This window comes from Hoplias malabaricus, chromosome 1, assembly GCF_029633855.1.
Source record: "Hoplias malabaricus isolate fHopMal1 chromosome 1, fHopMal1.hap1, whole genome shotgun sequence".
NCBI lineage: Eukaryota > Metazoa > Chordata > Actinopteri > Characiformes > Erythrinidae > Hoplias > Hoplias malabaricus.
This window is the reverse complement of record NC_089800.1, coordinates 23,617,671-23,633,504: the sequence shown is the minus strand read 5'-3', so window position 1 is coordinate 23,633,504 and position 15,834 is coordinate 23,617,671. Positions and strand designations below refer to the sequence as shown.

Sequence of the window (15,834 nt, the reverse complement as noted above, 5' to 3'; positions counted from 1 at the left end):
TATAATATTTGGAGCCACATTCTGTCATCGTCAAGCCCACCATCTCCTGCGCAGCCTCAGTTTCTGCTTCTCTTTGTCGTGCTGCGACTCACGTCCAGATTGAACCCCCACCAATGTCTGCATTGTTATTATTATTATTATTTTATTTTTATTTTGTTTCCACAAGAAATTGCAGTTTTGTATGAATTGTAACGAAGTAAGGAATTGAATAACAGGTTTTGCTATATTATTTTATTTAATATACACTGAAAAATTAACTTTCACCTGAGACCAAGAATCCATGCATTTACCAGTTATCTGATTACACAACACAACATCAGCATTAAGTCTTTAAACACTGCACAGCTGCAAAAACAACAAAGTAAAAAATTACACTGATCCCCTCTTCCATAATTCACTTCATAAACAGATCGTAAGCAGAGCTTCAAACTGCATTTAAAAGTTAAAGCATTATTTCACATTCACTACAAGAAGCTTTAAAAATCATAGTTTATTATTTAATTATAATTAGGTTTTGACTTGAGTATATACAGTCTTCTCCTCCTCTGAACTGGAATCCTCTTCAGTGCGCTTTGGTTTGTTCTGTGGATTTACAGTGATTGTGACCTGGGTGTAATGCACTTCTTCTTCCTCCTCTTCACTAGTGTCTGATTCCCAGTCTATGTTGGAAAAATCTGGCTTTGAATTTTGAGCACCAGATACATTTTCATAATCTTCATTAGCATTTTGCACCACCTGAAAGAAACATATGTACTCTTAGCCAAATCAGCTGTAAATGGTACTGTAAAATTTTACTGACGAGTAGCTAAAGCAGAACAGCACAGTGCTGTATAGAACCATTTTTAGATGTATCCATCATAGAGAAGAATCAATTTACCATGGGGGGTATTAAATGATTACATGATTAGTATTACATTTTCTCTGTACGCAGTGAGTGAGAGGGGTCTGACTGTAGAGCCGCAGCACCACACTCAACCCTGCAGATTCAGCTACGCACCATCAGCCCTGCATATCTCCTACAGGCCTTTTCTAACTTGAGAAGTGGGTACAGATTCCTGTTACTGCATGATGTTTCAGAAACCCACAAATATTTGGTGATTATGAAATCACAGGACGATGTTTATTAGATACATATCGTCACTGTTCAATGAAAATCATGTATCTCCCAAATTAGTAACTTTACTGGAAAAGCTAAAACAATTCTTAACTTTCAATGGAATTGAGTGTAAAAAAAAAAGGTAATTTTGGAGCAATTCTGTTGTTTAATTCATTATGAAAATTCCACACAATATGACAGAGTTCAAATGATATAGTAAACTGAAAATTCACAAAAATAGAAATACCTTTTTTTTACTGGACTGTAAAAGTATTGTTACCATAGCAAGTTTATATTAAAAAAACTAATATGTACTCAATTTTGTATAAGACTAATTTAATTTATTATTTTATTAACCTTTAACCAACTTTTATGAATCGTGTGATTAACCATAGCAGGCACAGTAAGAAGTACAATAGGAGAAAAAAGCCCACACAATAGCAAAGGTAGCAAAGTCATAGTTTATGAATATAAAGTACACTGTGTTTTATTCAAATAAATGAATAATTGCGGGGTTTTTTTTCTTTTAAAAGGTAAATAAATGAACAGTGGTTGCCGTTGGTGTGTCTACATTATTATATACAGTTTAAAGCTTTTATAGAAAATTCAAATATGGCACAAAAAATGAAACAACAAATGAGCTGATTATTATGTACCATATAAACAAGCCATAGGAACCAAGCAAATTAATAAACACCCAATTAACAATCTCAGTATTCTCTTTATGTGTCATGAAAACCACATGAACACGCAGGATTTAAGGGTAATAATGTTGGATTGCATTTCTGAAATGAATCACTAGATCTGTAATATTCAGGAGCTGATAGTGTGGTATGTCTCTGCAGTTGAATAATACTTTTAGAGCAATTTGTGCTACACCAATTTAATACTAAATATAAAGTACTACAAAGTTCTACAAATAGTAAAATGATCATTCAAGGCACTTGGGCCAAGGCATTCATTCACCCTCAGGCTTTTGTTTAAATAATTTGAAGTCCAGTTGAGAACATTAAACTCCCAACGGTGTATAATTTAGGTTCTTTATCTCACAATCAATCTGTCAAACAGTAGTGGTGCAGCTGCAGCTTTTAAGGTGGAAGGTAAAATTCTTATAAAAAGCCAAAATGCAACTGCTGCTTGATTTAAGGTGGAACAGTAAAAAGCAGAAGCCAGCTGAGATTGTGTCCGCTTCTAGCATAAAAGCCGATGATTTAGGTTTAAACCTTAAAACCATATGCTTTTCTCAAAATGCCACATGAATCAAACACCACAACAGTTTTTTCCCATCTGTCTAAATGCTCAGCACATGTTGAGGATTAATTGTTGTTAACTTCAAATGCAAGGCCCCCCAGGAGTGATGCACAAAGATCAGAAACGCTGGTTCTAAGTTGATTGGGCTTTATTCTTTTTTATTTTTTATATTTTTAATGCGGTTTGTAAATGTGTCCTGCTAAAAGTATCCATACATAAATGCACATAATTCAGCATGATCACATATAGACAAATGCAGAGGTGGGGTTGGACTGACATGATTTACCTTGGTTTTTTGCTTATTTTTTGATACAGCAGCATACACTGGTCCAACTGCATTAGCGTCACAACCACTAGAATAGAAAATAACACGTTATATATGTTCAGAAAACAATGAAACATGGGGGTATTGAAGAAAGCATTAGTACATTAAATGAAAACCTAAATATGAGGTACTGATAACATTTTATGTACTTCAAAGCCATACCACTGCAAGCTGTAAAAAAAATATTGAGAACATATTTTCATAATTTCACAAGCTTTAAAAGTGAATTACACCGCGACCCTGAAATGGAGAAGCGGAGAAGAAAATGATGATGATGATGATGAAAAGTGAATTACATGATAATGGAAAGCTAGAAGAAGCGCCATTGATAAAAAAGCATAATAACTCCCCCTTGTGGAGCAGTCTCTAAATGTGAATTTGTGACAAAATATCACTCTCTGTGCAATTCCTCACATGAATGAATGAAAATGTATAAAAGTGGGTGATTATGCAAGTTAAAAGTTAGTTCCACATTTAAAATGGCATAGAAATTAAAAGGGTTGTTTTGCTCAGGACACATTTTGGTTTTATCCATTATGTGAAATTCAGCTGATGAACAGGAGTCGTGTGTTTAAAACTGCAGAGTCAGTAGATCATGGGAGCATTTGACCAGGGCTGCCCACTCCACACGGACACACTGCTACATATAAATGAATAAAAAAATACATTTAGTCAAATCTCTTTATGATCTTACATTGTTGTTGGATAATGGTTGGTCTTGCTTTGCAGGTTACTGTAGGTTGCAATGGGTGAATCTGTTTCCTATAAAACCAGTCCAAAATGACAGGTTATGATGTAGTAGAACTGAAAAATTATTTTATGCATTGTCCAGCACTGTCTGGTTCATACCTGTCTGGCTCGTGGCAACATCAGAGCATCATACACTGTGTGAATGTTTGAAACTGACCTTGAAATACAAGCGAAGAGAAAACATGCTTTAAATTGTTTGTCCTAATTTTATAGACCCCTCTTCTGATGAGTGACTTGCACTGATTTAAACCCATTGCTGACACAGACATCAAACTGTGCACGTATCTCTTATATACCATCTTTAGAAAAGAGATTGGGATACACAGAAGCTACAAATAAGCCTAAGCCTGCATATAAGTTCAGCAGTATTAAAGCCAAGCATCAGCTAGAAGGGTATAATAAAGCCATTTATTAATGTGTATATATACTGCTCCTTCACATTCCAGACATAGAAAGTGTTATTACCCTGTTCTGTGGATGTCGCTGTTGGTTGAGCTACTGTTTGTCTGGCTGTTAGTCCACATCGCTCCCTCTGTCGCCAAGTTCTCTCGAGTGTTGTTCCTGGAGCCCTGCACACAGGAGGGGTTGTTCACTGTCTCCATGTGTTGCTTAAAAGAAGAGTTCAGATGTTAATATGGCTAACAATTAATAAAAGATTATAGCAAATAGTTTGCATTTTAAAGGGCATTTCATTTGATCTTTCATGTAAAGTTAGCACAACTAGGATAGGCAGTATATATCATACTATGCCTGACAACTCTGTGATTATGTACAATATCATTCTGTCTGGAATCATGTAATATATAATATAATCATAAATGCTCATTCAAGTTATTCATAAATAAAAAAAATGTTATTCAATATTATGGAGTGTAGATTAAAATGTTAAAGTGATTGTTTATACAGAGTTGGAAGGATTTTGGGAACAAGAGTTCCCAAGAGTTAAGACATGGTAAAAAGTACTATAAAAGCTTTCGAAAATAACAGTATGGAATTAAAACAGAGGTACAGAAGGGAATTAACCAATAAGAATAAGTCTGATACTGTAGAAGACCGATCAGGGATCAAGGAGAAGAAAAATGACTGCCTGTCTGCTCCATCTGATGATCGTTTTCTCAAGAAGATTCTGGGAAAACAAAGAGCAGTAGCTATGTAAGAATCTTGAAAATATAAAAACCTTTACAGTTATGAAATATGCCAGTAGCAGACACATGAGACTTTTTTAAACTCTAAAAACTCTTGTTCAAGTGGTTACAGTTTTAAACTTTAGCTCTGATTAAAACATAGAGAGTCATTTTTGAGTTTTAATGGATTATTATTGTGTGACATTGAGAATATACAATGACAATGTCGTACATATCCTATTATTAAACCTTTCGGTATTACTGAACTGTGTAAATTGGAGAAGTTCCTACCTGTACATCAGGATTAAGAGAACAGTTAGAATGCAGAGCAAACATAAAGGCATCACAATCTTAAGGAGCTTTTGAAGGAAGCCTTAAACAAATAAAGAAGAGAAATTTGAGTTAGCGCTTTAAAAGAAGCAAAGAACTTCATGTCAGAGGGCTCAGAGATATTTACTTAATACTGAAACAGCCGAACCCAAGGAAACCTAAAAAAGCTGGCAGTGCACAATTGACTCCTGAGAAAATTAATGTTTGTTATGCATCTCCTATGGTGGAATATTTCTTTAAACAAGTACTCCTAACAGTCAGAAGTCATTATTTGTTCTACGTTTTGTACTCACTGTTAAGAAACAGCTCGACTCGTTCAGAAGTAGACTCTCCTATTTCGTTTGTTACGTTGCAGTAGTAGATTCCTGCTTGTTGTGGGTGAACAGTGTAGCTCTGATGATCAGACAAGGCCTCTGTTTCGTTGTTCCTGTACCATTTATATTGTGTAGCTGCAGGATAACACTCTGCATTACAGAACAGCTGGACTGAAGTCGTTCCATCCCTAGAGCTTTGAATAACCTTTATGTAGGGTCGATCTGAAAAACATAATGCAATTATATCAACACAAATACGCCTTCATTGGTTCTTTAGTATATTTGGAGAACAGCAGTACACCTATCATTTGGGAAGAGGATTGATTTTTTTTTTCTAAATACAGTACCAGTCAAATGTTTGGACACACCCACTCAGGAAGGGTTTTCTTTGTTTTGGGCCATTTTCCACAGGATGTGAAGGTACAGCACATGTCAAAAGTTTGGACATCTTCTCATTCAATGGTTTTTCTTTGGTTTTTATTATTTTCTACGTTGTAAATGAATGTGGAACTCATTAGAACTATGGAACTATTAGGAACAAATATGGAATTATGTAGTAAACAACAAAGTGTTAAAGAAACCAGAATATGTTTTATACTTTAGACTCTTCACAGTAGCCCCCTGTTGCTTTGATGACAGCTTCATACACTCTCTCCGTTCTCTCAGTCAGCTTCATGAGGTTGTCACCTGGAACGGTTTTCAGTGAACAGCTGTGGCCTCGCCGAGAGTTAATCTGTAGAACCGCTCCCTTCTTAATGTGTCTGAGACAATAACTTGGATTGTGCAGAGGTAGGGGCTGGTACACAGTTCTATACAGTGACTAGCTCTACTCCACCAATCACTGATGAGGAGATGTGTCCAGAATTTTGACTGGTACTGTATACTGGGATATTTTTTATGTGATTACACCTTAAACCTCTTCAAATTCTACAACATTCAATGCTGTTGTTATGTAACATGTTTGCCAACTCTCCTAAGGTCAGGAGCATTGGTCATGTTCTGAAAAGTGTCTGTTATTTTGTGCTTTTTATTGATGTATTTATTAGTTTATTTATTTTTCCTTCATTTTAACTTGTAGGAGTGGTTTGAAAATAATTTCTATTCCTTCAGCTTCTGTAAGTTTCTTGCACTTTGTGTGGTTTAACAATCATCAATGAGCTTAACATTAATACGTACATTTGACTCTTATTTCTTCTGATGCAGATGTTTTCTCCCCAAGGCTATTTCTGGCAGTGCAGGAGTAGTTTCCAGAGTGAGAAGCATTTAGTGAGTGTAAGGTAAGATTTTGTCCATCTCCCACTTTCACTGTCTGTGCACCCATTGATTTCTTCCATTCGTACTTGGACACACTGGGCTCAGAATGAGCTTTACATGTGAGTGTTAGGTCAGTGCCTTCTTTCAGCCCTCCACTGGAATCTACTGATGCTTTAACATCTTTAGGAGTATCTGCAAATACAGGGCAAAGCATTTTACACATAAAGCATTGTTCTTTAACATGTTTACAGCTTATGTATATTTATAAGCGAAAGCAAAAGTGAAAACACTAAAACAGAGTTTTACTTACACAAGACTTTCAGCTGTTGTTTAGTGTAGTTTTTTCCCTCTGAGTTTTCTGCTGTGCAGGTGTACTCACCTGCATGAGATTCAGACACATTATAAGAGAGAGTGAGGGTGCTGAGCCCAACTTTCTCCATGTTTACTGTTTTTGGTTTTGTATTTGTGAGAGAGGTTCTGCTCAGTGTGATCTCCGCCACTGGATAGCTTTCTGCAGAGCATGTTATAGTAAACTTTTCAGTCTCTCGTAAAACAGATGGCATGTTGAGAGTAAGTTGCCTTGGGGGATCTATGAAATAAGCATTTAAAAACAGTAGATTATTATTAATGTATTTTAATATATAACAAATAGTTTGTAATGTACTAAGATATTATTATTGATATTACTATTATTACTGTTATTATTAATAAGCATACATCGGTTTTACATCACTAAAACAAATTGTTTTTTCATCAAGAACCAAAATTTGCTAGCAGTACTTGGCTACCCACTTGTTTGTTTATACAATGTGTAGCAAAAGCTTATACACACTCTGACTTAATAAGAGTTTAAGATTAACACATTCATAACACAAGTGATACTTACAGAGGATAAGAACTTCGAATTCAGTGGAGTTTAATCCTGAACCAATATCATTTTTGGGACTGCACATGTACCATCCAGAATTATTAATGGCCACCTTTGCAACTTGATATTCCTTATTTGTTTGTGGAAGGGCGACATAGTGCTGTGTACTTTCTGATTTGTAGTACCAGGAATACAAGCTAGGCTGAGGATAGGCATCACTTGAACAGCAGAGTATAAGGTTTAAACCCAGTTTTATTTCTTTGTTGCCTTGAATAGTAATGTTTTCTGGAGCATCTGTGGCAAGAGAATATGTATATAAAATGAACATTTTCATTTTAAAAACAGTGTAAACAATGATATTGAGCTATCAGGGAACAACTGTGGGAGGATAAAGCAATTCAAATTTGTAATTTAAAAAATTCCCCTTCTTTTTAAATGTCTTTTGCAAGCTTCTGTAATCTACAAAATGTCAACATTCACTGCTGTTAGTTTGATGACGATGTAACAGGGAAAGTCCTTGTCTTTGCAGGTCTTACCCAAACAACAGTTTTTAAAGGAACTGCCTGAAACAGGCTACGTAATGTCAGACTTGGCTAAGACATGCTCATGATTTTGTGACTGTATGTGGTCTTTTAGTACCTCTCTGTGACTAAAAAAAATTATACACCCTGCTCACTCTTCTAAGGACATCAATGTACAAAATCCCCACACAGAAAATTAAGTATTTTTAACAGAGAAATAATGTCAGGTTTATACATCATTGATCGTAAATATACCTCACATCTCTGTTATAAAAAGCACATCAGAAATGTGTGTCTTCTTTAAAAGCTTTATCTCACCTTTGCAAACGAACAGAATCAAAGATTTTAAAGTCCATTACGTAATACTTACACTTCACAGATATTTCAGTTTGATTTGAACTTGTTTTTCCTATGCCATTACTGGCCTCACAGAGATACCTTCCATTATTGTGTTTTGTTACGTTCTGAAGCACAATTTCTTTCCTGTTTTGTTTCATGTCATTATTGTCTTTGTACCACCTGTGGAAATCTACTGCTGGATTGACCCTCTGCACAAAGCATGTCAGTGTGAGATTTCTTCCCTTTGTAACATACTTGTTTTCTACCCTGACTTCAACACCTTCAGGAGCATCTGAGGAACAAAGACAATGGTGTAACTGTTTAATGCCTTCATTGTTCAACGTTTTCCTGTAGTTATAGGGTACAGAATCATTATGTAATACAGAAACACCTTATGGTATTAGTAATGTTTGAGAGACTTACACTGAACATTGATTTTGACAGTAGATGAGTTTTGTTTCCCATGATCATTTGTGGCTTGACAATGGTATTCTCCACTGTCCTCTGCTTTTACCTTATTCAGTATATATGTTTCAGTATGCTGGTTCAGTTGTTCCTTATTGTCTTTAAACCACATATAGGACATCACTTTAGGGTGTGCTATGGTGGAGCATGTGAGAGTAACCTTGTCTCCTTTGTTCACATTCTCTGGGTTTCCTGTTATCTTGGTTTCTTTGGGTGCAACTTGATAAATAAATGCAGAAATAGGAACAAACAGAGATGACAAAGATGAGGTGTTAAACAATATTGTATGTACACTTGTGCAGTCATTAGGCCTACCATTTAATGTAGCAGTAACATTGCCTGGGTAACTAACCGTGCGTTCACACTAGCAGACAACAAGTCACTTACGTCGCCCAAAGCTTGGCAAACTTCAAATCATGTGTCTACGATTGGTTCAAAGAATTTCTTGCAGACAATCAATTTACCATGTCTATTCACCGCGCCATGACTCATTTGCATAAAGCTGAGAAGATCTCAACTTGATTTGGCGCTCTGTTGCCATGTCCCTTGCGACTTGCTCCTGAGTCACGGCTACTTCCATTGGAAACGACTGGACGGGGGGTTATTAATGTAAGTCAGGAACCAAACCAAAGAGCGGAGTAGGATTGAGAGGGGGAAGGGGACTGTCATAAATTGGGCTGGATAAATAGCTCCTCGGGGGAAGTGGAGCACAGATGCTTATAGAAGAGTATGGATTGGTGGATTAATGGCAAATTGACTGGGGCTGGAAGCTCTTTTAGGTTAGTGGAACTACATGTTCATTCTCTACAGACATTGTGGCAGTGCCCTAGGTGTCAGAGACCAGCCGGTTGGTTGGAGGCAGTGTCTTGAGGCTGAGGAGGAGTGAGAATGCTTACCTTTCCATAAGTTAAGTACATTGTGTATAGCTGAGGGAAGTTACAATGTCCATGTATTTTCCTGAAGTAATCCAAGTTTTTGCTATTGATCTCCATATCATAGCCCTTATTGTACCATATTCAGACATTGTAAAGGGAGTTTTGAGCCCTGGAGTTTTGTTTTTCATGAAGCCTAGCACTGATTTTATTTATTTATTTATTTTCTTTGTGGCAAGTGTGAACTATTTTCCTTTGTTTGAGTTTTTCTTAGCGTGGGTGATAAGTATTTTGGGTGTAATGTTTGTGTACACGCTCTGGGAAAAAGGTACGGAAGAGGTACCTTATTGTCACTAAAGACACAAACAATGTAAATGCACCTTTGAAATGTACAGCAGTGGTGTTAAAATCCAATTGTGTACCCTAAATGTACATTACATTCTCTTCTCCAAGAGGAGATGTTTAATTTGGAAACTTTCATCAGAGGACTATGTAAAATAAAAGAACATAATAAAAGTTCTGGAGACAAAATGAGGCGTATGATTAGAATTAGAATTAGCAACAATTATGTTCCTTAACTAAAAGTACTGAACATGTACTCTTGAGGGTACCACCATGTGACAGTTGCTCATTGGAAAATCAGTGAATTATTTAACATTTTTAAACGTAACAAAATTATTGTTGTGTGGAGAATCATTTAGTATTATGTGGCAGTGCAAGTTACTGAAAGGGGACTAAGCCTTTCCCTCCTTACTGTGTAAACTGAAGTAATTTTATCAGTCCAAACTATTCATTGATCATTCATTATCTGTAACCACTTATCCAGTTCAGGGTCGGAATACACCGTGGAGGGGGCACCAGTCCTTCACAGGGCAACACACACACTCACACATTCACTCACACACTCACACCTACAGACACTTTTGAGTTGCCAATCCACCTACCAACATGTGTTTTTGGACTGTGGGACGAAACCGGAGCACGCGGAGGAAACCCACACAGACACAGAGAGAACACACCACACTCCTCACAGACAGTCACCCGGAGGAAACCCACGCAGACACAGAGAGAACACACCACACTCCTCACAGACAGTCACCCGGAGGAAACCCATGCAGACACAGAGAGAACATACCACACTCCTCACAGACAGTCACCCGGAGGAAACCCATGCAGACACAGGGAGAACACACCACACTCCTCACAGACAGTCACCCAGAGGAAACCCAAGCAGACACAGGGAGAACACACCACACTCTTCACAGACAGTCACCCGGAGGAAACCCATGCAGACACGGAGAACACACCACACTCCTCACAGACAGTCACCCAGAGGAAACCCAAGCAGACACAGGGAGAACACACCACAGTCCTCACAGACAGTCACCCAGAGGAAACCCACGCAGACACAGGGAGAACACACCACACTCCTCACAGACAGTCACCCGGAGGAACCCCACGCAGACCCAGGGAGAACACACCACAGTCCTCACAGACAGACACCCAGAGGAAACCCAAGCAGACACAGGGAGAACACACCACAGTCCTCAGTCCAAACTAATCATTTTTAATAGATTTAATTACTTTGCTCACTTTCTTTTTCTTTTTTCTTTTTTTTTTTTTTTTGTGAGTTTTTTATTTTAGTTTGAGGGTTTTTAGCTTTTATTTTGAGTTTTTAGAGCCATGCATGAGCAGGTAAAGGAGGAATAATGTTGTCTAATAATATAATGTTTTTCTTTTTTTCTCCTAGACCATATTTTCTATCTTGCTGCTTCACTTTATATTAAATTGATTCCTGTACAATGTACAGGAAAGTACAAAGTACTATCAGTAAACATCCTTTTACTGTACAGTAGGCTATTTTGTTGTAATTCATAAAAACAAATCACACTAATTGCCACCACTGCACTTCTATCAGGACCTAGTACACCCAAACAACCCTAACCCAAAATCACATGCACACTATAGACACTTTAACACCTGCCATAACCACAATAACCTACTGATTAACAGCTTATATATTAATACTGTCAAAGAAACACTAACCTACTTCATGCTTATAATCTCTGCCTCTGTTTGTTTGTAATGAATTTATATTTCAATGTGTACATTTCTCTTTAATTTAATTAAGTCTCTCATGTTTTTTTTTTTTTATTTTTAATATTTTTCTTGTGTTTAGACACAGGAAAATCTGAAAATTGATATCAACTACCAGAATTCATAGTAACATAACACAATAGTAGTAATTAAAATAGTATTGTACCAGTGCCAGACTGTGGACTGGGCTGATGGCTCACAGGGAGCTCCAGCTTGAAACACAGCTCCCCTGTTTATTGTTTTAGGGGTTATTTTGTAGATTATTTTGTGGTTTTTCCTTTATGTTCATGTGTGTTTATATGTGTTTGGGCTCCATGTGTAGAGTGATGTGGTGTTGGGGTCTCATCATCTGATAAAAGGGTGTCTGTAGGTGTTATGTTTCTGAATCTTACTACACAGTAAGCCCATAAGTAAGCCTTGGTCATTTGCATATTTCTGCATTAGTGCCTTTGTCATATGTTGTGTCTCAGTACCCATCTGTGTGCACACCACAATGTTACAATAAATTGTGTACAGGGCACCTACATTCTACTGTCAGAGTGATGTTCCTGGTCTGACAGTCGTCTTTGCCTTCAGCTGGATGACATGACAGCGTCGTCCCATGGTCCTTCCAGGTCACATTCAAAAGTAATTTACTGACTTTTTCCTTACCCACATCTTCTGTGGTATAATTTAAACTCGTCTTCCATTTTGGATAATTTTTGCATTGCTCTGATGTGGAGCACTGAAGAGTCACGGTGTCTTTTTCTCTTAATGTTTTGTTCAAGGGCTTAAGGTGGACCTGGCAAGCACTGGCTACCGAATCAACACAAGAGCACGGGATGTAATCGAACAGTTCTCCTCAAAAACAATGCAATTACCCATATAACATCGAAAATAGAATTAAATAATTAAAATGAAGGAAAATTATAGAACAGACAAAAGCACTTACCATTAACTGTGAGACTCATATTCATCGTACTCATTTGTTTTATATCTCCTTTTATGTATCTGAACCTGTAGTTTCCACTGTCACTTATTTTTAGGCTGTTTATTGTTATCGTACAGTTATACCTGTTGCTGTCTGTTGTATAATTCAGGAATTCCACTCTGTTGGAGTACTCAGAAGCCTGTGGATATTTTTGTGTGTTACTATAGACGATGGTCCCATTAAAGTGCTTTAAATCTTGAATCCACTCAGCATTTTTAAACCAGATCAGCTCCAGGCCTTCTTCATATAGATAGTCACAGTGGATGGTGACACATGACCCCTCCTCCTTTGTGGCTGTCCTCTCACTGAGGTGAATATGCTCTTTTTCTGTTGTCAGTGAACTGCATAAAGACAAGTGTACTATGGAAAGAAATCAAAATAAATAAAGCACTTATTAATATGAGACTTAATAAAGATTATTAATGTAAAAATAGTTTTTATTGATGTAGTAGTAAATCTGTCATTAATATTAATTATCACTTAATAATTGATTAATAGTGCTCAACTGATAATTGTTTATCGTTACTTTTATTTTCTTTATTAACTGTGCACTAACTGTTTTATCTTATGTTGCAAATTAACTGAAAATGTGTCGTCTGCTCATTTAGAGAATGAACCTGAAAATTAACCATGTCTTATCCCTTAATTCTGCATTTCATCAGTAAGTTAATGTACTGATTCCTATTTTTATTTTATTTACGGAACACAGTCCTTTGTCTCTTCTCCCTGCTTTCTTTCACCCTGCACCTCCAGTCTCCTCATGAAACTCTGACTTTACAAATTCATGATAATTTGACTCATTAGTTAATCTCTTAACTCTATTTAAAGTGTTTCTGTGTTTGACCTGGATCCCTGAAGCTCTCTTAACCAGACTGATCTGTTTAGGTTATTGTGCAGAAGCATTCAGGATAAGACTTCACTGCTAAGCTTTGGATAGTGTAGAGAAGCAAACAAACAGACATACTCACTAATTACAGTGTGTAACTGCTTACTGCTCTTAATGCAATGTGTTATAACTATTACATTTTTTATTATATTAGTTTTATAAGCGAAAATTATAATATATCCACAGACATTTTAATAAAGTGCATTACATACCCCATAGGAAGAGAAGCCTCCAAACTGGACACATCTTTTCAGATGTACTCAGTGATCTGCCACCTAGCATTCCAGGCTATTTATTTATATGATTTTCATTCTGTGTGTCTCTTTCACAACTTGTGGTTGGTTGTGTGTGTGTTTGTGATGTGCATTTGACATAATCAGCCTCTGCCCATCACAGCTGCAAATGACTCATTGTTAAGATGTAAACTTTGTAGTTCATGCAAAGCTGCTCTTGTGGAACTGAGAAGGCTGCTTTGCTGACACTGAAACACAAACTTAAACTGATTATACAGTTCAGACTGTAAATGAAATAACAGAGAACAATGGTAATCTTGTCTTATTAAAAATGTCTAACACTATGCACTGATATCTAAAGCTCTTTTTTTACCTAGCAATTAATCAATGTGCCATTTGGGCTTAATTTGTACATATCTGCATTTTTACTGCACAAGAACATTTCCATGTCAAGCAAAACAACTGTTATATCCATATATAAGTCATTTAAAACTGTGGCTTATATTTAAAATGCATTGCGTAACATTGTAGTTCCAAAGGAAATTAAATAAAAAAACAACAAAACAATTCAGATTGATATCAGAATTTTAGCAGATGGCTTCAGATAAGAGAACGCCTTTAAAATAAAAGAAGTTTTCTCTGTAGGACAAATGCAGAACTCCCCAATGTAGTGGCAGCTTTGTGCATGATTACCCATACGGAAAAAAGAAAGGAAGGAAATACACCTTTATTTCTGGTAAAGAAAAAAAGATGTGCTAATGTTCAGATGGCATCTATTTTCTTTACATCTAATTTGTGAGTGGCAAAATTCAGTCGAAAGTCTGTTGCCGTGGGAAAAGGATTCAGTTGTTAAAATATCAATGCTTCTTTAAAGGACTTTCCCAAGCACTCTCTTATTTGCATGTTATGGAGTTTCTGCAGGCAACCAACTATGATACTTTATTGTAGAAGTCCCTAAGACTCAAGTTTGAGCTGCTGTGGTATCAGTGAAGCACACTGCCCCTTGTAAACATGCATTCCACTTTGGAAATAAATACTAAGGTGACTAATTAATGATAGTTTAAAATATACTTATTTTTTATTATTGTTATTTTTAGATATTTAACAGACACTTTGATGAGGGTGTTGCATAACTACACCATTTATGTTTTTTTCCTGTTGTATTTGCTAAATTTCTTCTAAAGGACATAAGTGCCTTTCTGATTTACTCCATGTTTTTGTTTGTTTGTTTGTTTTTTACATATAATAGATGTACTGAGCAAAGCCTTATGCCTCATTTAAACACTTGAGCACTTGCGTTTTTCCCCTCTACATTTAGATAAGCATCTGAATGAATAAAGTTGAATCATCTGTGGTTTACACACAGTCACTGTCCAAAGAAAAACATGTATGTAACATATAATTTTTGTGGATTTGTAGTTTGTAGTGTACTACATCATTTGAAAACAGCAGCTGTCCTTCACACTGTTAGAATATTTAATGATGAATGGACCAATAGAAATGCTCCATTGGAATAAAATCATTTTACGTTGATTCCACTGAAAGCTAAGAAGGGTTTCCCTTTTCCTGTAAAGTTACTATTTTGGAGAAGCCTGTTTTTCTTTGCACAGAGATGATATTTGGGTTTAGAGCAGGGGTGTCCAAAGTCCAAATGCGGCCCACTGTAAGATTCACTTTAAAAATAAATCACAAGTGGCTGGTACTTAGCAGTTTTTTCTTCCACCTGAAGGTGGCAGCAGTGCGCACCACAGCTGAACTTAAACGCCATGGGGTACAATGTTGGATTTTACACTCTTTTGAAATCCTGCAGCAGTTAATGCTCTAAAATGAAATTCAGCAGTTAATAAATATATACTGTTTGGTAAATTTGTGTTTTTCATATTTTGAATGCACCTATAAATAATTTATGAATAATATATTTGGAAATAGAGACTGGCCTTGAAGAATTTTGATATGATCCAGTTTGGCCCCTTTGAATATCGTTTGGACGCCCCTGGTTTAGAGCCTTTGCTTCTTTAAACATTGTACTGCTACATTTTCCTGCACTTGCACAGAATCATAAAACCATTTGAATATCAGCATCAATAATCAGATTTACTTCTCTGAGGCTGGTGTTATTCTATTGGTAAAAGCATGTCA

At 36.5% G+C, this 15,834-nt stretch overlaps 1 protein-coding gene across 3 annotated transcripts; it reads right to left on the bottom strand.

The window, feature by feature from the left end:
* Positions 1-246: 246 nt before the first annotated feature.
* Positions 247-13,810, bottom strand: si:dkey-24p1.1 (uncharacterized protein LOC556718 homolog). 3 transcript variants are annotated; one of them, XM_066659491.1, is made up of 16 exons: positions 13,675-13,810; positions 12,538-12,936; positions 12,132-12,401; positions 8,596-8,856; positions 8,204-8,464; positions 7,331-7,606; positions 6,755-7,033; positions 6,367-6,636; positions 5,170-5,412; positions 4,838-4,919; positions 4,446-4,548; positions 3,888-4,030; positions 3,522-3,579; positions 3,367-3,434; positions 2,634-2,700; positions 247-735 (listed from the first exon to the last, which is right to left on the bottom strand). In XM_066659491.1, exons 1-16 carry the CDS (start codon positions 13,742-13,744, stop codon positions 508-510), a joined length of 3,078 nt encoding a protein of 1,025 aa, XP_066515588.1. In that variant the 5' UTR covers positions 13,745-13,810; the 3' UTR covers positions 247-507. The 3 variants fall into 3 exon arrangements, with proteins under 3 accessions (XP_066515588.1, XP_066515647.1, XP_066515686.1); XM_066659550.1 differs by having other exon boundaries at positions 3,888-3,991; XM_066659589.1 differs by having other exon boundaries at positions 3,888-3,991; positions 4,467-4,548.
* Positions 13,811-15,834: the final 2,024 nt, after the last annotated feature.